Source organism: Emydura macquarii, unplaced genomic scaffold, assembly GCF_026122565.2.
Source record: "Emydura macquarii macquarii isolate MOO-44397 ecotype Brisbane River unplaced genomic scaffold, CSIRO-AGI_Emac_v2 contig_480, whole genome shotgun sequence".
NCBI classification, from domain to species: Eukaryota; Metazoa; Chordata; order Testudines; family Chelidae; genus Emydura; species Emydura macquarii.
The window spans coordinates 12,176,050-12,203,275 of record NW_027130617.1 but is presented as its reverse complement, the minus strand read 5'-3'; the positions used below and the strand labels follow the sequence as shown (position 1 = coordinate 12,203,275).

At 38.9% G+C, this 27,226-nt stretch overlaps 1 protein-coding gene across 4 annotated transcripts in view; it reads right to left on the bottom strand.

The window, feature by feature from the left end:
• Positions 1-27,226, bottom strand: part of LOC137146894 (uncharacterized) — a 221,707-nt gene that overhangs the window by 142,671 nt on the left and 51,810 nt on the right. For all 4 annotated transcript variants that reach the window (XM_067538522.1, XM_067538521.1, XM_067538520.1 and 1 more), the window contains 2 exons: positions 15,550-15,671; positions 6,092-6,139 (listed from right to left, as the gene is read on the bottom strand). In XM_067538522.1, coding sequence (XP_067394623.1) covers positions 6,092-6,139; positions 15,550-15,633 — 132 coding nt within the window. In that variant the 5' untranslated portion in view covers positions 15,634-15,671. The remainder of the gene's footprint in view (positions 1-6,091; positions 6,140-15,549; positions 15,672-27,226) is intronic.

The following is a 27,226-nucleotide window of genomic DNA, read 5'->3' as shown; positions in this document are numbered from 1 at the left end:
GGGTCCCATTACACATGCACAGAACAACAAGACAGTCCCTGCCCCAGAGAGTTTACAATCTAAAGAAGCAACGAGACCAATGAAACAATATTGGTCAGCGTGGGAAGCAATGGTCATTGTCATTAAGTCATATCTGTCTGTCTACACGTACACACACAGAGAATTTTATGCCAGTGTGCATGCTGCACCACCATGTTTGGATTAGATAGTCTACCCCAAAACACTCTGCCTGCTTTGCAGAAGGATGAGATAGAAGGCCTGACTCCTTCCCTTCATCTCTGTGGTGATATGCACATGATGAGGCTGCTGCAGTTTCTGGCCATTGTGTGGAGAAGGCTCATTGTTCACTTCAGTTTCTCACCCCCCCCCCCCATTCATCATTGCTAGGACAGGACACAATCTGGTCCATAAAACACTCTCACACTGTATTGACACTCTCACAGACAAAACAACCCTACATTAAAATAACATTAAGGTTGCAAAGTCAAGGACTCAAAAGTTAGGAATTGTGAGGATTAAGGTTAGTTGTTCAACCTTAATTTGTACCCCTTGTATGTATGCATTATGTTACCATTCATACATTCCATAATGTATGCATTTATACATGCATTATGATATTTATTTATTCCACAATATCTCTGCCTCATTCAGTGCACAAGATGGACCATGGTATGGGGATATATCAGGTTTGGGTAGCGAAGAAGACTGATGCCTGTAGGAACACTGCTCAGTTTGTTGCAGAAGTTGGAACCTATTGTAGTTAGTGGTAGGGGACTGAAGGAAGAGAAAGGTTAAAAGCTGCTGAATGGCACTCTAGAGAACAGGATTCTATGCTATCACTGCAACAAAGCTCCTATGGGATGGTTGGCAAGTCACTTACACTTTTCACAAGTGGTCACTATTTCTGTGTTCCTTATTTTCTGGGTAACTGACCTGAGACACTGGGTTCTGATTTGCAGATGTGCTATGAAAATGGAAGAGGTGCTTTACATATATATGAAGTGCTATATCATTCTAAGTACTCTGAAAAAAATCAGGTCCCATGTGTCTCCAATTGGCACCCACAGTTAATGGGTACTTTTGACCTTAATCTCTTTCTCAGCTCTTCATCTTCTCATCATCACAGGGGTATTATGAAAATAAATTTATGAATATTTATGGAACACTTACATACACTACAGGGATATACCTACCTAACTGAAGTTTCCACTTCATGCAACTGACGAAGTGGGTTTCTGCCCACAAAAGCCCAAATAAATTTGTTAGTTTTTAAAGTGCCACAGTACTCTCGTTGTTTTACTTACACTACAGTGATTTGCACCATAGAAATACCTGTGAAGAAACTAGTAATTCTGTCCTTACAGCAAGGTTTGGATAGTCTGTAGTAAATAAGAACTGGGGCCACACACTGAACAATGAGGAGAAAACAAAATACTGAATAGCTGCTCATTATGTGAGTCCCATGCATGTGGTGGACTGAATGGAGCAGAGGTCCTGTGGAAAAAACAGAATGGGATTGTGTAATTGTGTAATTAAAGACTGTATCATAAACACAAGGGGGCCACACAGGCAACTTAAAATCTGGCATTTCCTAACTTTTGAATGCTTGACATTGCAATCTTAATAATGTTCTTTTAATATTGTTTTTTGAGTGTAATTAAGTTTTTAAAAATGCAAACTGAAAAACAGAAATTCTATCATGTGGCATCGTAATGACACCCACATGGTTCATTATCAGCAAGGTTGGAACCATTGCAAGATCTCTGCCAGTTGAGCTAATGGAGTAACTGATAGCAGTAGTAGGTTGTCATCCTCTATGTGGACAAGCACTAGAAAAGAACGAGATAGACACTTTGCTAGTGGGTTGCACAGATATTTCTAACGGTAGAATAATGGAGAGACTCGGTAATCTTGGGTTCTATTTCAGGCTCCAACAGGGAGTGTCCTCTAGTGGTCACAAACCATTCTATCCATTTTCCCCAAGCATGTCTCCTGTCCCAGTCCTGCCTCTTACCTACCCTTGGCTTTTTTGTCCCAGTCCTAGTCTCCTTACCCTGTTGCTGTCTCCATTCCTTAGGTTTCTGATCCCTGTCCCAGTCTCTTTAACCAGCAATACACTGCCTTGTCAGATCAACTCCCCTCCTCCCATCTCCTGGTCTCTAATCCCAGTATCTTCATCAGCAAATCCCCTTGGCTCCTTGTCTGATCTGTCTGTCCCTCCCACCGACTGGATCCCAGTCCCCCATCCAACCTGTTTCCCTCCCTGGGTCCCAGTTTCCTTTCCCAGCCACTTCCAATCTCCCCCCATCCTACTTCCAGTCACAGTATTCTTGTTCAACCAGTACCAGCCTCATCTGCTCGCCCAGCTAGTTTTCCCCCTCAGCTCCCACTTTCAGTCTCCAGTCCCACTCTGCCCACTAGATCTCATTATCACAAAGACCACTCCGTACCAAATTTCAAGTTTTTCTCTAAAGCATGGGGGCACTCTAGCTTTTTCAAAGAGAAGGTCACCAGAATTTTTTAACATGGGACAATCACCATATTTTTTCCAAGACTCACTGCATGAAACCGCTACACCATTTGCCTGAAAAATTCTAGAATAATTCTCCTCAAGGCAGTCATCCAGCACAGAAAATTTCAGCCCACATGGTTAAAGTTTTTCAAAGTAATAAACAACTGTAAACGGTTTTATAATGGGAAATGTCAGGCAACCTTAATAATACCTGGTGCCAACAGCCCCATCTATAATATATTCACTCATAGACCATTTTATGTTGTGTTTTTAGCTACTGTGTAGTTTACTTTAATCACCGGATAACATCAAGCCTTCTTCAATCCAGAATTTTACACACACACATGCCCCCCCACATTTCTTATATGGAAAGAATAATTCACCCTAGTGGGGCTACTGGAAAATCAAGGTGCTAACAGAGCACTCAAGACAATTGCAGAGTAGTGAAACAAATTCTTTGCCTCAGCCTTCCCTGCAGCGGATGTGAGGGAAAGTTCACTCCTAATCCACTCTGTTTAGGTGACAAATCTGAAGAACTGTCCCAGACCGAAGTGTCTCAGAGGAGCTTTTGGAACAAATTGATAAATTAAACAGTAGTAAGTCACTGGGAGCAGATGGTATTCACCCAAGTGTCCTGACGGAACTCATATATGAAACTGTAGAACCACTAACTGTGGTATGTTATTCATTGCATACATAAACCTCTGTTATAGATGACTGGAAGATAGCTAATATAATGCCAACTTTTTAAAAAGGCTCTAGAGGTGATCCTGGCAACTATAAGCTGATAAGCCTAACTTCAGTATCAGGCAAATTGGTTGAAACTATAGCAAAGAACAGAATTATCAGACACACATGCATACTAGAAAACATAGTCTCAACTATACATACAAAATAATGGGATGTAAATTACCTGTTACCACTCAAGAAAAAGATCTTGGATTAATAATGAACAGCTCTCTGAAAATATCTGCTCAATGTGCAGTGTCCATCAAAAAAGCTAACAGAACGTTGGTAATCATTAGGAAAGGGATAGATAATATAATAGAAAACATCATAATGCCATATATAAATACTGCATGCAGTTCTGGTTACACCATCTCAAAAAAGATATGTTAGAATTGGGAAAAGTACAGAGAAGGTCAACAAAAATGATTAGGGGTATGGAACAGCTTCCATATAAGGAGAGATTAAAAAGACTGGGACTGTTCAGTTTAGGGGATGATAAAGCGCCATACATCCAGAAATGGTGTAGAGAAAGTGAATAGAAAAGTATTATTTATCCCTTTACATAAAACAAGAATCAGGGGTTACCCAATGAAATTAATAGGTATCAGGTTTAAAACAAACATAAGGAAGTTCTTCATCACACAATACAGTCAACCTGTGGAACTTATTATCAGAGGATGTTGTGAAAGTCAAATTATAACTGGATTCAAAAAAGAAATAGATACATTCATAGAGGATTGGTCTATCAATGGTTATTAGCTAATATGGTCAGTGATGCAACCCCATGCTCTGGGTGTCCTTAAAACTCTGACTGACAGAAACTGGGACTGGACAACAGGGGGTGGATCACTCGATAATCACCCTGTTCTATTAATCCCCTCTGAAGCACTGGCCACTCTTGGAAGACAGGACAGGACTAGATGGACCACTGGTGTGACTCAGTGTGGCCTTTCTTATGACCTTATGTTCTTATCCCAGTTTTACTTAAATAATATACTGATGAATAATCACAATGGCACCCAAGATAGCTATGTCAGGTGAGGTAAACATTCTAAAAAAGAATGAACCCTTGAGCCATCCCCTCCAAATACCATTACCTGTAACTGTCACAATGATTGTTTCACCTGATGTAACCACAAAAGGAGCCTTTGATGGCTTGTGAATAGCAAAAAGCCTACTGCCAGTTAGTGTGAAGTAACAGGATTTAATAAACATGACGCACTAGAAAGCTGCATTTCATAGCTGTGATACTGAAGTCATTACTTATATTTTTAAAATGTGAGGAAAATACTATTGGATATTTTACAGCATTTTATCCAGTAGGTTTGCATTATGTGAATGAAATGGCTGAGACATCAGATGTCAAAACCTTGAGCTGCTCATGAGTATCTGAAGCTAAAACTGCAATAGCAAAAATCATCTATAACAAAAGCAAATTTTATAAAAATAGATGTGTAGAGAGATATTCTGTATATGATTTTTTAAAATTGATTATAATATTGTGATCTTATTCATGCATGTAGAATACAACACAAGAAAACTTCAAGTCTGTACATCCATTTCAAGGGTGCTCTGACAAAGGCTCATCTAAAAACTGTTGGTTTATGGAACCCTGATCGAAGTCTATAACCTGCTGTGTAGAATGATGTGGGAATGAGAGGGAGACTTGATTTGAGAAATGACTGTCTGTATTAATGGAGATCCAGGTCCAAATTCATCAGCTGTACTTGGCTAATCCATGCCAGAGGGTTCCTGGGGGCAAAAATTGCACTTTATCTAGGTACTTATATGGTCCTCATCACCACAATATCGGATACCACAGAAGCAGAGTAGATGGCAGGCAGGTAGGCTGAAGGATTGCAAAGTACTTCATTGGGGTGGAGTCATAACCTGCTAACACAGCCCCAAAACTGAACCCTGATGTTGTCAGAGAGAGATCAAGGCACCTGGAGGTTTCAGCATCCGTGGAGCCCCTGCCACACACCCTGGGGTGTAAATCACTGGGGAAGGCAGCGGTAAACCACTTCCTGCTCTTCCTCCAGAATAAATGCTCTCTCCCCTCCTCCAAAAGTAACCATCTCTGGTACAGGAAAATAGAGCTTTCACCTTCTTGTGCTGTCAGAGCACATTTATTCCCAAGTGTCCAGCTACTGTAAAGCTTAAAAAGGTAATGGATTTGTCATGCTATTGCTAAAATAGAAACAACTCTAGAAGGATTTAAATGATCGGCAGTTTACCTCTGCTCTTGCCCCAACTCCTTATACCAGTTCCTCATTCAAAGTGGCCTTCTTGTTTTCAACTTTGGTACATGCAGCCTAATATATCCCTATCCCGGATGCAGTCCAATATTCCATGAGTGTTTATTCCGGTGATACAAATGCACCTACATTACTTTATGGAATTCTACCACTGTTGTTTATCTATGATACAAGGAGGCAGACTGGAGTGCATAGCAGCAGCACACACATCCAGAGAAGGTAGCAGGCCTCCTACAAAGAACTGCAGCAGAGGAAAGAGATTAGATTGCAGTATATTGTGTGTGTTGGGATGACAGTTAAAGACCCACAGGCTTGTCCTTTGGTGGAGCGAGGATAGAGGGAGATGGTCACAAAGTGAATTACATTTTTAATATGGATGCATGGACTGGAAATATTCAAGAACCACTGGTATAGTGCACAATTACCTGTAGTATTCTCCATCTCTATTCCCCGTCTATTTACACATGCAGTTCAGTACACATATCGACAACTACTTAGACTACAATCCATTTCACGAATGGGTTATAAATTGTTAATTTCCCCATTATCCAGTACTTTTTGAACACATGAAAAGATCAGTTGAAGGACTTACCTCAGCTGTACATACTTTGCATCTTGGTCTCTCTCTACTATCAGAACCCTAAGAGAAAAACAGTCATTTATTAAGAAAACTAATTAAAATTATATTGACCAGGAAAATAAATATAAAACATGTTAGCATCATCTCTCTGACAGAATTAAAGAATAACAGGGCCAGATGTATAACAAAAAGTGAATGCTTTGTTACTTCAGAATCTGGTTCACATTTGATAATTGATACCTTCCTTGCATATATAGTTTTCATTTTATGCAAACACTCTTAAATATTCCTCAAGTCAATAAGGCACAAAAAGATAAGCCTCAAATACACTATGGACAATCAGCTTAAACTAGGGCTCAAGATTGTACAGCCTCTCTGAGCCTTCAGAAATAATCAAGGTTTATGGTGTTTAACCATCATTCTCAGGAGAAAATATATATCATGAAGCTTTGGTGAGATAAAGCACTCAAAAAAGCGGCATGCATCTTTGTAGCACTAGATATGACTTTGGAGGGAAAAATGATTATCCTTCACAAACAATGGCTCCAGAAATCCCCATCATGAACCCAAGATGCACACATAGACCAAACCCCAGGCATGTCACCCCATCCGAGTGTACAATCTGCTTACAGTTTGATCAGCAATAGAACAGGTTAACACATTAAAAATTACTGCTTAAGGCCACTGCCTCTCTCTCACCAAAACTGAAAAAACTGGGCACAAAGAAAGGCAACACATTATATATGTCATCTGGCCAGAAGTATTACTGCTAGTTCTGTGGGGTGGGCAAAAAGTGGTCCCATAGCCAAAGTCAGTTGCGTATGTCTCATTTAGAGTCTGACCATTCTGAGACCTACCTGAATGCAACCCTGTAGTTCTGGTCCAGCATAGACATTTCCTTTTGGGCAGCCATGAGCAAGACAGGGAAAGCATGTCCTCCGTGAATGTTATACCCCAAAAATGTTTCTGTTTTTAATGAACCCTGGATCTATGGTGTGTATATCTCTCTGTTGGCACAACAGTTGCCAGACCAATGTCACACCTTTATGCTCCATGTAAGTTTACTTCCCATTTTAAAAGTAATTAACTTTTAATTCTGGCAGGCAATGAACAGCTCCTGACAGGGTGGTCAAGCATCCTCAATTCCCACTGACTTCCCTGGGAGATCAGAGAGATCAGAGCTCCATTGGGCAGAGCCTCAATGCTGGCAAGGCTTGGCCCACGCATCTACCTATGAAAGCAAGTTGGAATTTCCTCTCCCCAGGAAAGAACTCCAGCCTGGGTTTAAATATGATCTTGCTCTTTCTTTTTGTGAATCAGATAAGAGATGACTCAAAATACAACCAGAAATCGAAAGAAAGACATGAATCGGTGTGTGCTAGAGAAAAAGAGAGCCTTATTGCTGTTTAACACAGTCTCACCACAATGGTATCCTTCCTATGGTGCCATTTTACTTATGATTTTCTTGTTTCATCAACATTCTCATGCCATTTCATAGCCTCTTATTAACTTCATCCATTATAGTATTTATAGTGGAGATGTTCATCTCTTCGAATATTAGTGCCCACCCTTAAAACCTTGCAAATTTTGCCTTATTGCATGCAATCTCTGTGCAATAATAGCACATTCATGACTGGTTTCCAAAGGGGAGACCCAAAAGAAGGCTTAGGATCAGACAAAGGGGAAGACCCCTTAACATTGCCCCTTAGATCACTGAAATGACTAACCGCCAGTGGATCTGAGAAAGATTTCCATTCAATATTCCTGTTTCTCAGGAAGACGTCTCTTTGTATGTCAGCAAGAAACAAACAAAGAAGGATTTTGAAAGAGTGGGGCACTGAGATACTGGCAGTTCTCAGGAGGAGGTTGGTTTGCCTATGTCTCAAAGGGCAGAAATCTGAGAGTTAGGGGGCTTCCACCCTGTCTCGCACTAGGGAGCTGAGACCCAAGAGCAGGAATTCAGTCAATATGGAATCTTTGGAGACAATCTATTGTGTGTTCAAGTGGGCTTTCTGTTTGGTTCTCTAAGCAGCTTCTGAGATATTTAAGCAGGGGAATCTTTAGCTAAAAAGCCCACAAAAGGGGAGAAATGAATGACAGGCTGTGAAATGCCTAAGACAATGTTTTAAGGAATATTTTTCCTGAATAAAACGAATGGGTAGCCAGAAATGAACAGAAACTATTTAAGATTTATGAAGTCTCTCTCTCCTTCCCAGTTAATTTCTTCTGCTACTCGACCTTCTTGTTGAGTTATCTCACAGGCCAGTATTCCAATATCAACCAGTTTCTAACAATGACCTCTGTACAAAACCCTCCAGTTTTTTCAAAAAAATGGGTTGAAATTTATATGCAGATTATATTTTTAAAGTTGTGGCTATTACAATATACACTACACCACATTCCTGTGGAACTATGTCAGTCTGCAAAATCTCCAGTGCCTTCCCCTACTTCATCTCCCTGGAGTCGTATATACTCTTACTAGTCGGAACTGTGGGTAACCACCGTCATGGGGAATATTTTCCTCCTGCATTTTAGAATTGTGTAATTTATAACATGATATTAAAACCAATTTAAATTAGTAATTCAATCCCTGTATTCCTATTTAATGCATTAACGGCTTCGTTGCATTGTTCTTTTGTGCCACTGGACTCATCATTGGTTTACAAACAGAATGTGTTTCTTCATTAATCAATAAATGCATAAAAATAAAGGTACCCTAAGTACAATTATGTTGATATCTCACAGTGGCCAGAATGCAATTATTTAAAATATTATTTTATTCGTTTAAATAAAAATATGAAATTTGTGTCTTTTTAGTTTAAAGTCCTTTTGAGAGGACTGGGATGCACTTATTGCCTAGTGGCAACTGAGAAGCATTTTTCAAGATAATTGTTTTAGGATTACAGTTCTGGGTTTTATAAAATGTGGTTAAGGATCATTTGAGACATCCACTGAGTAACACAGTCAAAAATGGGCATGATAAACAAGGGGCACATTTACCGTATTTGGGATTTTGCAATACTCTTTCAAACAAGAAAGAAAAAGTGAATGCAGGCTACTTGGGGCTGAATCAGCCCATAGTATTTATTTATTTAACAGCTGTAAAAAAAAACCCAACTCTTAACTAGAAGAATTCCACCACAAATAAATTCAGAACTAAAAAAAAAAAAAAAAAAAGCCAATCCCCAAGCCCACACACACTTCAGGAGTGTTCCCTAAGCACATGCAATTTTGATGCAGTGCCCAGAACCGAAGTCTCCTACTCAAAGAACTACCTTTCAAATTAACCAAACCGCTTATTACAACAGGCAGAATGAGGAGGGAGCCAAGAGAGAGATTCTTCCTGACTTTTAACAAGGTGCAAGCTCAATCCTTTTATATAAAATGCTCTCTATACTTGTTGTTTCAATATGTCCTTCCTCAAACAGATGGATTTTGGGTGAGAAGCTCCCGTGTTTAAGAATTGTATCTTAACCTGCTGGTAAAAAATAAAACCCTGCCTACTGTAAACATACGTATATACACATGCACATTGGGATGACTATGACTGTAACAGGGAAACAGATCCCCTTCACCTTCACATTGTCATCTGAATTCACCTCTGGCTGGCTGCACTGCACTCAGAATGGGGAGCTAGCAGTCTAAAAGCTGCATGTAGATTTTTATTTCCTAACATGAGTTGTACTGAGTTTTTCCTCTCCATCCTTCACCTAGGTGCACTATACTCTTATCATTATATAATTAGCATCTTCAGCCCCTATTTTTCTCCTGGTCAATGTATGAAATATAAATACAGATATGCATAAAGATATATACTTGGCAAGTGAAAAAGCACAGTCGTTTAAGGAAAAAAAGTCTGTTAGTCACTGAGTGTTCCTACATGTTTGTAGCCCAGGTGACGGCCCTGTACCTAGATGTGCTGATCTGTCACTATCATCAGAACAGCTTTTCCTGGTGTGAGTCCATCACTCTAAAATTGTGGCAGATTCATTGGTACAATGAGTTTTGCACTTGGGACCTGCATAATACCATATGCTTTCCTGTCAACCACCAAGGGATAGACATGTTTTGGCAGCCATGAACAGTCAGTAAGGCACACTCCTTGCCTCACTGCCAGTTCTCAAATCTGCATTTTAATACTTCAAAAGCAGCTGCAGAGGGAATCAAATATGGCAGATGGGAGTCTTGTAGAACACTACAGAACACTGCAGATTATCCCATAGGTCAACCACATCATTCAGCAAATAGCACTTCATGACTAGAGCTATAATTCAAATTGTGGGATTGTAGGTTTGAGGATTACTGGACTGCAGGAGGGCTACTCCCTCACTCCTCACCAATCAAAGGAAGAAGAAAGGACAAAAAGTCTGAGAAATAAACAAATAGATTCAATTTCTACTTTGGGCAGTCCCGAAGTTTTAATCTTTCCACTCTTGGCAGGCAAGTTGGCAGTCCTGTTTCTTCCACAGCAGGGTCAAAATAAGCAATTCTAATTCCTCCTTGCGGGTAGGGAAAATACCAAAAGGATTTCGATATGGCAGGGTCAAAAGGAACAGATCTGTATTTGCACCTCCACATTTAGAGGTTCAGATTGTAGTCAATAGGACTAGTCCTGGAATAAGATGCTACTAACCCAGAGTTTGGGCCTCCAATATTTTAGAGTGTAATCACAGAATTATAGAATCATAGAATATTAGGGTTGGAAGGGATCTCAGGAGGTCATCTAGTCCAACCCCCTGCTCAAAGCAGGGCCAACCCCAATTAAATCATCCCAGCCAGGGCTTTGTAATGTTTCCGCAGGGAATGATACAGATTCTCTGTGTAGATGAACAATGTATTGAGCAAGTAAGAAAAACAAATAATATTTTGTTGTCAAATTTTCTCCTGTTATGAGTCAATATTAGACTTGTTTTGTTTCATGAAAGCCTAACCCTGGTCTATATAAAAGTTTTTCCCTAAATATACTCTACTGATATGCTTATTTCTCGAGGCCTGCTTAATTATCCCAAATGGAAAAGAAGGTGGAAGAACCCTGTTTGAATACCCCGGATGCTTCCTCAGCAATTTCTGCTCCTGGCACATGCTAATTTAACAGCCACTGATCATTTGGAATTAAAGTGCAAGCAGCCAGCTGAATAGGATGCAATTCTTCTTATTCTTGTGCTGAATATCAGGGTCAGAGGTGAATACCAGATAACACATAGCAGATGTAGGGAAAGTCGAAAGAATGCTTTCACTTACAGTGACCACCTACATTTCAAGGAAACAGAAGGACGGCTGTATGAAAAATACAAGCAAAGGTTATTTTTAAGGGACTGCCTCATACAATAGTTTTGGTACAAAAATCATACACAGTACAAAATCCAATATTGGTATCACAGTGTAGGACCCATTACATGAATATTGCAGAAATACATAACAACGTCCACCCTATGTTGACTTTATGTGGATTGTGGGACTTTAGGTACCAAATACAGGAAACGTTTTGAAACAGTGGCAGCACGATCCCCCTATATTCACTACAAGCCAGGGAGGGAAAGTTATGTTTCTTTTTATACTGTCCACATGTTCTATCTCAGGTCTTTGTCATGGAGCAGCAGCAAGGAAACTCTGTAAAGGTGAGAGGAAGGAAAAAGAAAATCTGATCTGAACTTGAAGAAGGATCTTCTGGAAAATTATATAGATAAATAGATGCAGACACACAATTCCTCATTAGTAGCTACAAAAAAAGAGGTTCAGCATAGGACAAGAGAATGTTATAAGCAGTCCTAGATGCTTTATCCTGTTTTCTGACCCTGGGCTAGATAGATCCTCAACTCAGCTCCAGCTGTGCAAAAGGAACTTAAAGTTATCTCAAATGGGCAATTGAGGAGTCCTCCAATGAAGGCATACAGAGTAGCAAATTTATGGGATCACTCTAGCGGGCATAACTTAGAGTAATCATTTGACTGCTCCAAGTTACTGGAGGCTGTTTCAGGCAGTGGCAGCTTCACAATTGGGTGAGAAGAAAGGTGGTTTAAAGCCACCTTCTCACCTTTCCACCTCAGTGCAGCCGATGATCCAGATTTTGTGCCTATATTTAGGTATTGCAAGAGACAGGTGTGAAGAATCTAATTCTTTTAGGTATTAGCAATAAGCAAACAACCTACTGTACTTTCAGAGAACACAGAAAACACTTCTAAAACATTTTTAGATACAGTAGCCACCTAAAGCTCTTGCTTTTGTTTTTCCTGCCCAGAGAAATTTGTTAAACATTCTGAAATTTTATAAGGCAGTTCTTATGAATTTTAAGGATAAGGAAGTCTTAACACACTCCTAATTATTTTGCTAGAGGATGGGAAATGTAAAAAAAACTCGGCTGCAGGAATGAAGATGCCTAATTACCTCAGAAACAAGTGTATTTCCACTATGCCACACAGGCATTTACTGTCTAAATAGGTAAAAAAAAAAATTGTGCAAGTCATGATAAAACATTTCAGACAAAACATGAAACTTTGTTGAAAATGTCAATAAAAAGGTTTCCCATTTTTTTTTAACCAGAACTAGCAATTGTCTATACATAAGTCATTCAACTCAGAGTGCATACTTTTTCTGTGACATAATTACTATATTTTTTAACTAACGTATTCAGAAAAACTTTAAGGAGAGTTCCAGGTGAAAGACCACATGTTAAAGAATAGGTGTGAGGAGGCACGATCCCCTAGAGTAAAAAGCAGTGAGCAAAAATAATTATATATAATGAATGAATGACTTGATGCTGTCAACTAGTACTTGCTGTCTATTTTAGAATGAATTGTTCCATTCATTCTATGGAAATTTTTTTCAGCTTCCTGATTTGGTGAAGTAACAAGATAGGGAAGTAAATATCCCGAATACTCAAATGGTACCAGACATCTCTAATGCTGTTTGGAGATTTGAATACCCTACTTTAAAAATACTCATTTGTCTCATTTAGACAATGGGAATGAAATGAAGGAAGGGAAAATGTATACAGAGGTTCCAACAGGCCCCAGAAATTCTGAACCTTCTTTATAACATACATCACAGCTCAGGTAACATTCAAAAATCAACTCTCTTGATTCTTTGAAATGGACAAATATTCAAAATTATTAGCAATCTAAAGAAGTCATTCTTTCTCATAATCAAAACAATCTGCAGAAATGACTCCTAGGCTCTTGCTCGAGCTTGGCTGAAACAATCTAGCAAATCATTTCTCAGAACGTGAAAAGGAATGTATCCCCCTCAGTCAACTTTTGGGCTGCTGCCACTTTCCATTTTGGCAACCAAAGAAATATTATGGGCACCATCTAAAGGCATCTGTGGCAGCCTCAGGGTTAAAGTAGACATCTCTTATCTTTGACAGATGGTTAGTTCATGGTCATTATTGCTAAAATCAATTACTTAATAATTTAGATACGACAAACGTGTGTGTAGTAATGTTTGCCAAGGCACCCTTCTATGAATCCCAGGATGCAAGAACCCCCTCGACACTTTCACCAGACATCCCCATGCGGAGTGTGACAGACTGAAACAAATGCAAGCTTTCTGAGTATTTTAACTCCCTACCACCACGCTGATTACATTAAAGAGTGGTTCTACAGAGTTTTGTGTTCTGAGTTACTTTTGTTAGGGGTGCCTGAACTGGCTTGACTAAAAACAACAATTTAGTCAGTTAACTTAATAAAAGACCAAATTTTTACAATGCTCTCAACTTGTCCTCCAGTTTTGCAGCTGCACATATTAGCATTTAAGCAATCTTATTACCTAACTTGCAGTCATAAAGCCTAATCCCAAAAGGTGCTGAGCATCAGCAGCTCCCACTGAAGTGATGCTCAGCACCTCTCAAGACCAGCCCATAATCAGGAAGGCAGATGTATTAGCATTTGCACCAACAACTAATTGCACTTGTAATTTTCAGCCTGCAATTAACTGTAGTCACAAAGATGGAGCCAATTATACTGGCAGCCTTTTAAGTATCAGATTCTTAATATGTAAAGAATAACAGGCTATTCCTTGCCTGTCCATGTTCACCCCTCCCTCCTCTGCACCAAACCCAGTCCATTTTATTTTATTTGCATTTATTTATTTTGAGGGGGAACAGAATGCAAAAATATCTGGCAAATATTTCTTAAAAGTTGTTTTTTCTCTGCATTTCCTTCCTTCAGTTGATACAGGTAACAGAACATCCCCTCTCCCTCACTTTGGCACCAGAAAGCACCTTACAACGGGAGACCTGATCCAAAGCCCAATGAAGCCCAAAGATTCCAACTGACTTCAAAGAGTCAGTGTACTAACATGCTAGCATAAAATACCAACCCACAACACTGGCAGAAATCCATGTAATTTATACGTTGCTGCGAGAGCTGTGCAAAGCGTTCACACAACTCCAAAAGTCTGAAAACTGCTTGCTCTTTTGTTTCATTACAAATGAGAAACAGGGTCCAGGTTTGCAAAACGTTTTGCCAAGGTTCACTAATTTATTGTGCTGACTTAGGCTAATTTATGGGCTTTGTATAGAAATATGCAAAATGTGTGGCTCTGACCACAGAAACCAGGTATAACTCAGTAGCTTTGGGTTTGATTTCAAGATCTTATGTTTATATGTTTCCCATGCTTTTTTCCTCTCTTTAACCCACATTTTGTCACTTTATTACACATCAGGACTTTGCAGAGAGGCATACTTTTAGAATGTTAGCTTTTGGGGACAGAGATCTTGCCTTTGCTTTTTTGGTAAGATGCCCCGTACACTATTGCCACTACAGAAAAAGATAATACTAACAAAATAGAGTAAAGAATGATAAAGAACAATTATAATAAATGGGAAAGGTCACATGGTATTTTCCAGTGTGACAACTAGTCCTGTTCTGGCAAGCCAAGAAACCCCAAGCAAATATATGAAACCTAAACCTTACATATACATTTGCAATGTGTTTCAACCATGGGGAAAACTGAACCCAAACCCTTTGTAAGTTCCGGGCTTGTGAACATATTAACCAGCTCTGACATAAAATATTCACTATATATGCTTCAAATTAAACAAGAGCTGTGGAAACCCTTCCAAGTTAGCATCTCGCTCTTACTGGGCAGGAGCACAGTACAACACACAAAATCATAATGACTTCAAACTGTTGCCATTTGGGATCTGATCTTACAAGGTGCTGTAAAGTCCTGAGCACCCTCAACTCCTACTGAAACCAATAGGAATTGAGATACACAGCACCTTAAAGGATTTTCTTAGTATCTTGTAGGATTGGGTCCTTAGTCAATAATTGCTCTGACATCTGGGGTTTTAAACTACACCTCCTTTTCTCGCCCTCAACTTGAGGTTGTAACCATATGTTTGTAAAAGGTTTATAGAACACAAATAAAACCAATGGAAGCTCATCATAACAGTACACCAACATATGGCGTACTGTGCAGAGTGAAAGACAATCTATGTTGGAAGAGAATATTCTGCATTAGTTCCTCACCTTTTGTATCCAGGTTAACACACACTTCTGGTGAGCAATCAAGTTTTTGCAGTCACAGAAGTGCAGCAGAGCGTCACGACCCATCTCGTCTCCTTCTCGACAGATAAAACATTCTTTTGACTCTAATTAAAAAGATTAATAAAGAAAGAGAACACATCAGGTTTGCATCAATCATAGCCCATGTGGTTCTTATTATTTCAATTAAAAGTTATCTCCTCAAAATTGTTGGATGAAAGTGCCATGGTCTGCAATTGAAAACACATTGAAGACAGTTTTCCAACTTATTCTATTTTAAACAGTCAAATTCAAGCAACATTGTGGAGATAATGTGTGCAAAAGAGTCCTTAAAGGCAATCTGTCAGCAAATATACATTTCTGTTCCATGAAACCTCCCTATAAAGAATGTGCATGGTGCAGCTTGGTGCTTTTTGTTTTAAAAAAGAATGAACATTTGGGGCCTAATTTTTGCAGTCTCTGATATCGAAGGGGGTAATTTAGAGTTCAGTCCTGTAAGGTGCTGAGGGGCCTTCATCTACACTTCTTGGGAATGCTCAGCACTTTCCATGATAGAGCCTTTTCTGTGCTTAAGTTTTTGCACCCAACCAGTCAAATTTTTAGTTGGTGCAAATTGGTTCTGCTTATTTTAGTGGAGTGCGGTCATTTTGAATTTGATCCTCAGTTTTTCACATCCAAGTTCTTGCACCTACAAAAACTTGGATTTGTGCATGCCAACTGCATTTGCACGCATAAATTAACTATTGTTTGCACATGCAAAATCTTAGGTGTATAAAAAACGGTGCAATCTAAATGCAGACAAAATTGCACCTGCAGTTTTAATTTAATTTTTCAAATCTGGCTCTTTATGACTTTCTTCAAAGTAATGATATGCTACAGTTTTGAATTCTGCTGCAAAGCATAGTTTTAACGACAGGATGATTAAATAAAGTCTGCTAGTATATGCTGATGGTTTTTTAAAGCTTTCTTTGTGTAAGCCAGCTTTTTGTTTTTCAGACTGCAGCTCTTGTATTTGGCAATGGATGCAATGGCTTCATGGAATTCTGCTAAAAAAAAAAAAAAATCCAATATGCAAAACCAGGCATTAGCTTCTGAACTAAGTTTGCTCGATGCTATTTAAATAAAGATTCTGAACATGGAGAATGGGATTTCTTTTCCAGAAACATAAGGGGACAAAACAAATGGGTATTACAGAGGAATTACTTTTCCAGAAACATAAGGGGACAAAACAAATGGGAATTACAGAGGATTTTTGTAAAAGGGATGATAAAGTCCCTGCCACATCTATCTGCAGTGAAGGCTGCTCATCATTTTGCCTTTTCTGGTTTCTGAAAAACAACTGTCCCTCATATGTTCTGTTGCTGCTCCTTGGGCAGTGGGGCAAAGGCACTGTGGATTTACCTGACGAAATGCAGATAATCAATTTCAATCTACCCAAACACTAAAAGTGCAACAGACATTATGATTTGTACTACAATACAGGCATATAAGGGCCACATTTTTTGGTCAGATGTAAGCACCCAACTCTTACTGACTTTCAAGGAGCCATGCGTAAACATCTAACAGCAATTTGGCATTGAAAGAACAATCATTTGTGAAAAAAGAGGCATGAGAGAAGTGCAGAATGAGCTCCTATATTTACATGGCATTGGGAGTACATGGGGAAACTCAGACACTATTAATGAGTGGAATTTTCCTGCAATGGCCACATGGAATATACACTGTTTGCCTGTATAGCATGAAAGTTTGTCTTTTTCACTAACTGAAGTTGGACCAATAAATGATATTACCCCACCTACCTTGTCTCCACAATGAATATATGTTTATCAAAGAAAATGTAGTGAAAAGAGAAGTCATGATACCTATATCTGATAAAAAAACTGTTTATGCTGAATACATAGGATCAGTTGTTCAAGAACAGTTAAATGTGACCCATTTAATGCTGCAAGGTCTTCAATATCTATAGCACTGTGCTGAGTAAGTGCTGGTCATGCAAATTAAAGCTGCCCGGGGATATACAGTACTCTTCCCTTGCATTTAGAATTTTCTAAGTTCTCAAAAACTTTTAGAGATGAGGATACATGTTACATTCTCATTGGGGCTATTTTTTCCCCCTTTCTACATTGTCTGCCACCTTTTGGAAATGCATCCCCTCTCTGATATTCCTGAATATTTTTGAACTGTAAATCCATATCTAGGAAGGAAGAAAAACTAACTCTGTATTTATCCATGGGTGTAAATTTTAACAAGAGTAGGAATGGGCAAATCAATTCAGAGAAAAAATCCTAAGTGGCCCAAGGCTTGGCCATTGATCTTGACAAAGAAAAGGGGAGTAAGAAATCCTTTTACACTCTGTGCAGGCCCCCTGGACTCTTTTCTATCATTAGACCTAAGTATTATACTTAGGAACAACTGTACGGTAGGCTTTTAAGAATATATGGTGATTTTAATTGGCTCTAATTTAAAGTCTAGAGAGAGTCAAAATTAATGTAATTTACCCCCTCAATGTGCATTTTACTCAAATTTAGATACTGTCTAGATTCATACCTATTCATCAACATGCTCAGACATTCTCCTACTTGAATAAAGTCCATTGAGTCTAAACTGAGTGCATGGAAATCCAAATTACACATCACCCCTGAATTTGGCACCAAGTACCCAATGAAAGCTTAACAAGTTAGGTGAGGATTATGGTCTAAAATGCAATGACTAAAATAAATAAATATATATATATACACACACACACAAATGTAAAAGAAGCTATGCTGGTTTAGTTAGCATACCATTTACCTCTGTTTGAATACAGATGCACACAAGGGCTGGCAATCACCAGCTTTTTAAAATTGTATAGATTTCAACCTACAAGGAAATTGCTATATAAAGCAAGTCTCCCTACCCTACATTCCCCAAACAGCTCTCCAAAGATTAAATTATGCCTTTTCCTATTGCAGTTTTTTGCCATATCCTCAATAATTAAACAGGCCATGGCCAGGGGCCTCAAAGCAAACATCACTCTGGGTTCTGGATGTGCTCCATGTTTTCTTCATGCAATCTTGAATGATGTCTAAAACCTGAGCGTCAGTCCTGACTGGATCTGCAATGACCCATTAGAAACAATAGGGGGAATGTTCAGTTTGGACGACGAATGCTACTTATCTTTATTCACTGGAACGGAGGCTCAATACAATCTGAAACTTCTGTTGGTTTGCTTGGTTTCTCTTAGGCACTGAGATCTACATTGCTAAGCAACAGAGAAAGTTATATGAATAAAGGATAAATAAATTTTGCCATACCAGTGTCATGACTTCTAGAAGAAGTTTGCACTATGGAATAATGTGGTGACATTTGTGGATATTATTGCCACACACTCCATAATAAAAATTTCCTGTTATCTTTCCTTGCCTTCCCACTTTTTTCACCCTTCTTTCTAAGGGCCAGCCTGAAAATCTGGTCCTTCATAGATTAAAAAAAATACATTAAATCCATAACCACTAGCTACACATGGTAGGTGAACAGATGTAGCAGGGTTGTATAGCCTCCAACACAGAATGCCATTAGGTATTTTGAAACTGTAGTGTGGTGTATAAGCAGAATGTTTAGTAACACTTTCTCACACACCGGACCATCAACGAATTTTATTTGTCAAAAGGAGACATATGTCAAATATAAGATTCATTGGGGCTGGGGGCAGATTTTACAATATTACAATGGAATATAAAAATAAAATTGCTAGAAACCATAGATCTGTATTGCCATTATTTGTGCAGCTGGAAAAATGGATTCCTCTACGATCTTCCTGTGCTTACCAAAGATCTAGCCAGTGTATAACAGAAAAGCACATGCACACTTACTGCCACATCTCACAAAGTATGATTCCCCCTCACCCTCCACAACAAGAAGATAATTGGAAGGAAATTGTTGCAACACACTTTCCAGTGATTGCCTGTCAGAAAAACCACCCCAACTGCTTATGTCAAATCATTGCCACAGTCAATAGTGCAATGGAGTTCAGTCTAGACACTGGAACTGCTAACACAATTATGTTCTTGCCTAAGTATAATTTCATTAGTTACCGAATGAAAAAGGAATGAGGGTGTTTCAAGACATTTAGTATATAATATTATCCATGTGAGTATATTATTTATAAAGCACCTGGACTGCCCCTGTCACAAGACACAAATAAAGACAGCCCCCACTAATAACATATTCCATGTATCTTTCACACACACACACACACACACACACAGAACTGTATTTGTTAAGCATGGATATTGCATTGTACAAGACAATCCCAGCTAATAACATTCTCTGTGTGTTTGTGAATATATACGGATCAAGACACAAATATAGTTACAATCTAAGAAACAGACAAAAAACACACTGGGAGATGCAGAGGATAGCAATAACTTAGAACATTAGTTATTATTAGTATTAATAGTTATGGAGTGGGAATGGTATAAAGTTGATGGGTGTTAGTTAGTGCTTCTCAGCCACATAGAGGAAGTGAGTTTCCCATAAATATCATAAAAAACACATTGCAGCAGCACTGAAGTGGTACCGCTTTCAAAGCGCTGTGCAAGATTTTATAGCCACGTCACTCCTAATGGGCCGGATCCTCAGCTCATGGAAATCAGCAGAGTTCTATTTACTTCAGTGGCGCAAGAATGATTTACACCAGCTGAGAATATGGCCCAGTGACTCTAATGGGACTCATGTGGCTAACGCCTTCCCAGAACAATTTGATCATATATAAAAGAACTGAAAAAGCCGAGAAATTCAGAATTAAGGCTGCTATTACATCCATATTTCACCCAATTGGGCATAAGTGCATTGCTGTAGAGGACTTGATATCATACAGGCTGAACACTGAAATAAAGTCACAAGACCTTACTCCTTACTCAGGAAAACCTCCCACTGACACCAGAGAGACCCCTACTGATTTCAAAAAGAGTTTGTCTGAGTGTGGAGTGTAGGACTGGGCCGAGTATTGGCTTGATATTGTAATTTATTGACTTTTCCCAATTTAAATTGGATCCTACATTATAGTTCTGAACCTGCAGTGGCTCCTGTTTGGGTCACTGGGCTTTGTTTATAATTAGATGGGGATCTAAACTGCAAAGTTTGGATCTAGATTCAGATTTCCCCCAGTGTGATGGTGTTGATGGTAATTAGGAGGCTAAGGAACTTCGAAGTGATGTAGATTCCCTTTTTGTATCTAAAGCTATAGGGCCAGATCCTCAGCTAGTATAAAATGATGTAGTTCCTCTGACATCATTGGACACAGATTTACACCAGTTGAGGACCTGGCCTTTTACAGTCTACAGTCCCCACTGAATAATTTAACAATTCTAATACTAATAAGGTAAGGTATATGGGTCCAACTGAAATCACATTAAAGCCAGTGAAAAGGCTGTCAATGAAATGGACCCGAGGTGGGAAAATGTCTAGTATGTGTAAGGAGAGAAAAATTTGGGTCTCAAATGAATGCTATCCTTCATAATACAAGATCACCTTTAATATTATATTTACTTCTCTCTTTGTATTTAAATTCCTTTCGTGCTCAGTGAAAGTCAGACACAGGTGAGAATTGTACCTTCATCTTCATTACATGGCATCTCTATTTCAATATTCCAAACCCAGCTACCATATATACCACCAGTCCCCTGCTATGCATCTGTCCTTCAAATCTTAAATGCCTGTCCTCCCAAGCTCTACAGAGACTGAGACCAAATGATTTTCGTGCATGTAAATTCTGTTATCTGCATGCACAAAAGACAGAATCTAATGCCTGTGCATGCAGATTACAGTGCTCAAAAACAGTCCAAGTGTCTGTGTGCAAAATGGTTTGTGCACAAACTGAAAACTAGAAAAGGGCCCTTTGAAACTGTGTCCCTATAAGTTAAATCCAGAGAGGAGAAGCCTCGAGGGCTTGAAGTTGGTACCATTTTCTTGTAGGTTTGATTTCTAGACAACTTAAACCTCCTAACAAACTTGCAGAGACTGGGCCACCCTTGCATTTGGATCCTCCCGGATTCCCTTGGCCTTAGTTAAAACAGGAGCATATTTGCAGCTTGAACAATAGAATGTACAGAGAGAGAGAAATCCCACCTCACTACTATAGAATATCCACAGTATCTGAAAGACAATGGCAGCATATTAGGTCACAGACACATGCAAGAAAATTTACCACTTAGCCACCCAAACTGACCCTTCAAGGGCCATTAATGTACATCAAAGTGCTGGCATAGATTTATAAAAATACAGCCTTAATTTTTTTTCTGTATGTGTAGGTAGGGTAGGATTTTTTTTTTTTTTTTTTTTAAACTGTTAACCACAACATTTTAATCTTGATCCATCCAGAAAATAGGTAAAATGAGATGACAGAATTTTTTTCTTTTACAAAGCCAGAAACATTTATGCAGGGCTAAGAACTTCTGATATACTAGGTTTTAGCCTGAGGTCGAATTGACAACCATTAAAAACCTTTCATGAAGAGGGTTTAAATTGTAAGCACTTATGTACCCGTTCATTAGAAAAGCATGACTGGGTATCCTGGATATTTGATATTAATAATAATATATTATATATTTATTTATTAGTATGCTCTCACTCATTCATATGTATAACTAAGAACTGAATTTAGTTCAATAGCTGCGTGTGCTGTACATATATTTTACATAAACATATTATATCGACTCCTGTATCACATATTGTATGAATCAATCCCTTAACAGTTTATGATTTATGCAGCTTGCCAGTAGAGAAGTAGGCCACACCAGCCTTGAAAGCACTTTAGCTTGGTTGTTTTTAGTCATGAAGGACAAGTTGTCCTGTAATTATTCTGTCATTTCTTAAAAGGTGAAATCCTTAACAGGTTCGTGCTTTATGTGTTGCTATGTGTATGTGTGAGTTTCTGTCTGAACACGTCTTAAAAAACTGGAATCATCATTCCAACTTACTTTACAAGGAACTACATAGAACTGGACAGCTTAAAATGTGTTAAATGTCCTTAGAGTTTATGTGGATTATTTTGGGGGGAGCTGGGGTGGAGCAGCGCAGGGCAGTCAAGGAAATCATTAATACATTCCAATTACAGGCCTGTTTCACAAAATACACAACTGCATAAAAGTGTCACTTTCTGTTTTGATCCTGTCAGTAACGTAACGTAATGTTTTTTCTTGTACCATTTAACAGGGGCAGTATCTGCAAAATGTGCAACTTTAAACAATTATGCAAATTTGAAAGTAATGCATTGAGAGAAAAACTAAAAGGAGATTCTGGCATTAATCAGTGATTCCTGGCTCTGCTTACAACAGTTCAGTAAAATATGGGCTAACTTTATTGCGAGTGGCTGAGAGGCAAGGTTTTTTTCTGCCTCAAATTAACTGGAGTTTTAGCTTATTCAAAAAAAAAATGAAAATGCCATGGGAAGACAAAGTTCCCTTTTCGTACAAAAATTTGCCATCCATTTTAAAGGACTAGCACTGTGAAACATCATGGGATATTTCTTAGGTAAGTCAGAATGAACATTTAGTGAGTGTTAACATCAACTCCTAGAATGATATACAAATCACATGAATTATGGGAGTATTATAAGAGATATTTTTTTACAAGTCCTGCTGTGCCCAAGTATTGCCTGTATATCAGATAAGCATATGAAGCTAATAAAGCAGTACATTGGGTATGTGGGTATGGTGAACTGAATGGATAAAAGAAGAATCAGCACAATTTAGACCAAAACTAAAACAGGACAGACCTTTGAGATTTAAAAATTAAAAAAAAACAAAAAAAAAAAGGTAGTAAAATTATTTTTTAAATATAGATGGATCAGAAAGAATATGTGGGACCAGAGCATTCTAAATTTTAGGGAAGACCAGACATGGATCCAAACTTTGTGGCTCAGGTCCATCTCTACTGGTTAAAAATATTTTGTGTAACAACTCGCTTTTTTACTGTTAAGCAGGGAAGGAAGAACAAGCTACTTAGTACAAGCAGAGCCATTCTCATCATGAATTGACCAAAAATGCCACCTACCAACCTCAGTGGCTGGGGGAACATGATGGGGCTGGCAGTGAAGGAGGGCAGAGCATGGACCATGGGAATGGGAATCTGGCCTTGCAGATGCTGCAAGTCTAGCCAACTGCCTGCTCAAGAGACGGAAAGGAATTTTTTCTGCCATATGGCCAATTGGCAGAGGCGTGGGGGGATCTTTCATCTTCTTTGCAGCACATTTGAGCCACAGTAGGTTAAGTAGAGATACGCTCATTACCTAACTAAGTTACTTGGTTGAGATGTTAATTTGTCACAACTTGAAGCCAGTTTCCTGTGCAATTAAAAGGGTAAAAAGAAGGGCTTCTTCAGGTAACAGACCTGAGATTTTGCTGACTGGCCTTGGGCTCATGGGAAAGGGTAAGACCTTGTGGCCATTGTAGGCTGAGGTCCCCACACTTCTGCCTCCTCTGTCCCCCCTGTAGGAAGCATAAGATGGTAGGACACGGAGCAAGCTGAGTCGAGCCTACCCAGAGTTACGGGTGATATGACAGGAGCCCTATAAACCCCACATTGGACCACTTAATGCCTGGTATAGGAGAGTATGGGCAGGTAGTGACCATTCCCTGTGTTTAAGTTTACTAAAAGTTGTGACGTGCTGTATAAAAATCCATTCCTGTGTCTATCAGTCCTCATTTTGGCACCATGTCCGACCAATGAGGAAATGCTGCATTTCTCACAAGAAAGCCTGATCCTTAAGATTTCTAACCCAGTCACCAGACTAAAGGGGTTCAAATATGCATCCAGAAGTTTGGATATTATCTGAACTGAACTGACCTCTGAATTTTTGAGGTTTCCCAGTCTCTGGCTTCAATACGTAAGCACAATGAGCATTTATCCAGAGAGTATCAGCTATTCACTTTGAATTTCCCAGCTTTACTTAGTTTAGGTTAGACCCTTAATGTCACTTAAACAATGTTTTGGTGTTCTATTTTAATTTTAAAAGGATTATCAGGAAAATCTACCCTTTCCGTTAATTCTCTTTGAAAACTGGCAAGAGTTTTAGAAGGATCTGCTAATATCCTCACCAGGATTGATAAAATACTTAGAATAAAATGTGTAATACAGATGAAATTTAAAAAAAAAAAATTTTTTTATTTGATGGAAGCAAGAAAAATACAAAGATTTTCTGTCTGAAACTACAACTGCTGTGGTAAATTACTGGAATGCAGTGCAAGGTGATGAAATACCATAAATTATGGTGAGATTTTCTTTGGGTCAGTAGACAGTTCTATGTAGTTTATTGATAAGACAACCATTTATGTTTCTTTTATGGGGCTAACAATTATATACCACTGAAATTTTTTTGACTGCTGTTAGGTGATTACAACATGTGCACCATAAAATAAAATAAAATCCTAGTGTCTTATACAAATGTTAGCAGTAAATAATAATCTACCCAAGAAAGAGTGCATAGATCGATCAATAAAATGACACTTCTTCAGCTATTACTTATTAACATAGCCATGGCATTAGTAAGCTAGGCCAGCAAGTCATTTTGCTAATATTACATGTGGAAGTCACTGTGGAAACGAGATTGAGATGGGATGTAACAAATGCATCACTTCATACATACGGGTCCTCAAACATAAAAATCTGGCAAAGCTCAAGCAGCAAAACAGGAGGTAAGACAGCTCTCTGTGCTGCTGCTCTTAATGCTCTTAAAGTACATTGGATAATTATGTAACTCAATTTGCCCAAACTGGGCATGATGTTTTATTTTAAACCCAGTATGGATTGGGCAGTTATAGGTCTCTGTAAATTACTGTGCTATTCTGAGACCTAAAGCAAGGGTTTCCAGGCTAGATAACATACTTACTGCAGAAAGTGACTAGCTACATTCCAGTGGAGTCATTTTGAAAGCTATGCAGTCTCAAGGGGGAAAGTACCTCATTCCCTTTGCATTAGTCACCCCGTGAGAGATTAATCCTAATGAGCTTTTTTTCTACAGGCTTGGCTGGCACACCCAGGATTTGCATTACATACCTGTGATTTCTCAATATTTAGCCCAAAGTGTGTACATTTAAATGCAGACAGCTATCATCTTTCCAGAAACCATTAACTACAACTTTACTGTAATAAGTTACTGAGTTAAAAAATGAGGCCAGTCAAGGGGGTTCTTTCTGGGGCTTGGTAAGAAGCTGTGACATAACTAAGTAGAATAAAAAAAACCACACACACACACACACGGAACTGGTATGTGTCAAAGAAAGGGCAACATGCTGAAAAAACGGATAGTACTCTCTTTTTCCTTATTTCATCTTCCCTCCATTATCTTCCCTGTTACACTGATTTCAAGCAAACAGTAGGTATCCATTTGATGTCACTGGATTGTTTGCAGACCCTATGACAGAGTTTCAAGCTTCCTCCCAGCTGCATCCTGCCCTATCAGTATGCAAACAGCCTTCACTCTGCTACCTCCACCCACCCCCATGAGCAAAGAGTATGAGAATGTCGATGCATACAGAAGCCATAAGCCCTACAACTTTAATTATTATAATAATTGTTTTTATTTGCTTTCCTTTACCAAAGACACTGAATCTCAAACCCTAGGCATCTGTGCTATTTTTATTAAAAATAATCATACTAAATTCTAATGGCTCGATATCCCTTTCAAAACATTTCTCTTTCTGTTGGCCCGCCTCATCAGAAAAAGCTTGGGGAAATAAATAGATCACGCATTAAAGTCAACAAGTCTGGACTCCCCTGATCTCAGGGACAGGGGAGTAATTTCCAGATTCGAGGATGGTTCTCTGATAATGCCCTGTTACAAATCTTCCTGCTGCATATGCATCTAGATTCTTACACGGTGCCTATCAGTATAGCATCTGAGTGCCTTCCACTAGTAAAAGAGCCAACATTAATATCTGTCTCTCTCTTCTCCGCTAACAAAAAATAAGCCTGGTTTTAGGTGGTGGTGGTGGTTTGTTTTTTTTTTAAAGATATATATCTAAGTATGAAAGTGTGGGTGTTTCTACAGGAAAGTATGAGTGAAAAGATGGATTTTGCATTTAGCTCTGTAGGAGGACCTTTCCTGAGGACTCTTGCCTGATAACGTCTTGTTACAAGCTCTATCCCAGTTAAATTGGTAACTTGCTGCACCTCAGCTGATTTCAATTGCTGTGGAATGACATATGGAGAGGCAGTCAGGACCAAAACCATTTCCAGTGAAGGTTTAAAAACACCACTTTATACTTCCCTTACAAGCAAAATGGAAGCCAGTGCTGCTCCCAGTGTAATGTGCCCAGTGCACGACATGACGTGAAAGCACTGAGCAGGCACCCCTGTATGAGCGCTAGCTGATATTTCTGAGTAATCGTAGGGTGTAGCCCAGTAACGAATGCAAAATGAGCACATGAAGACACCATATACAGCACAGCCCCGATTAATAATAAGTAAAGTAGCAGGCTTTTATGTTTTGTTGTGACAGCCCTAACGGACTGATCTTGCAGTCTACACGCAGAGTTCTGTCTGCCTTAACCATTCTTAAAGTACTTATTGTTTTGGTATTATAAGTGCCAATGGCAGTGTTCCCTGAATGTGGTCTGCAGAGTGGGCCATGAGTTATTCACCATGGTAGGAAAGTAGAGAGCGGGTAACAGGAAATTCTCCC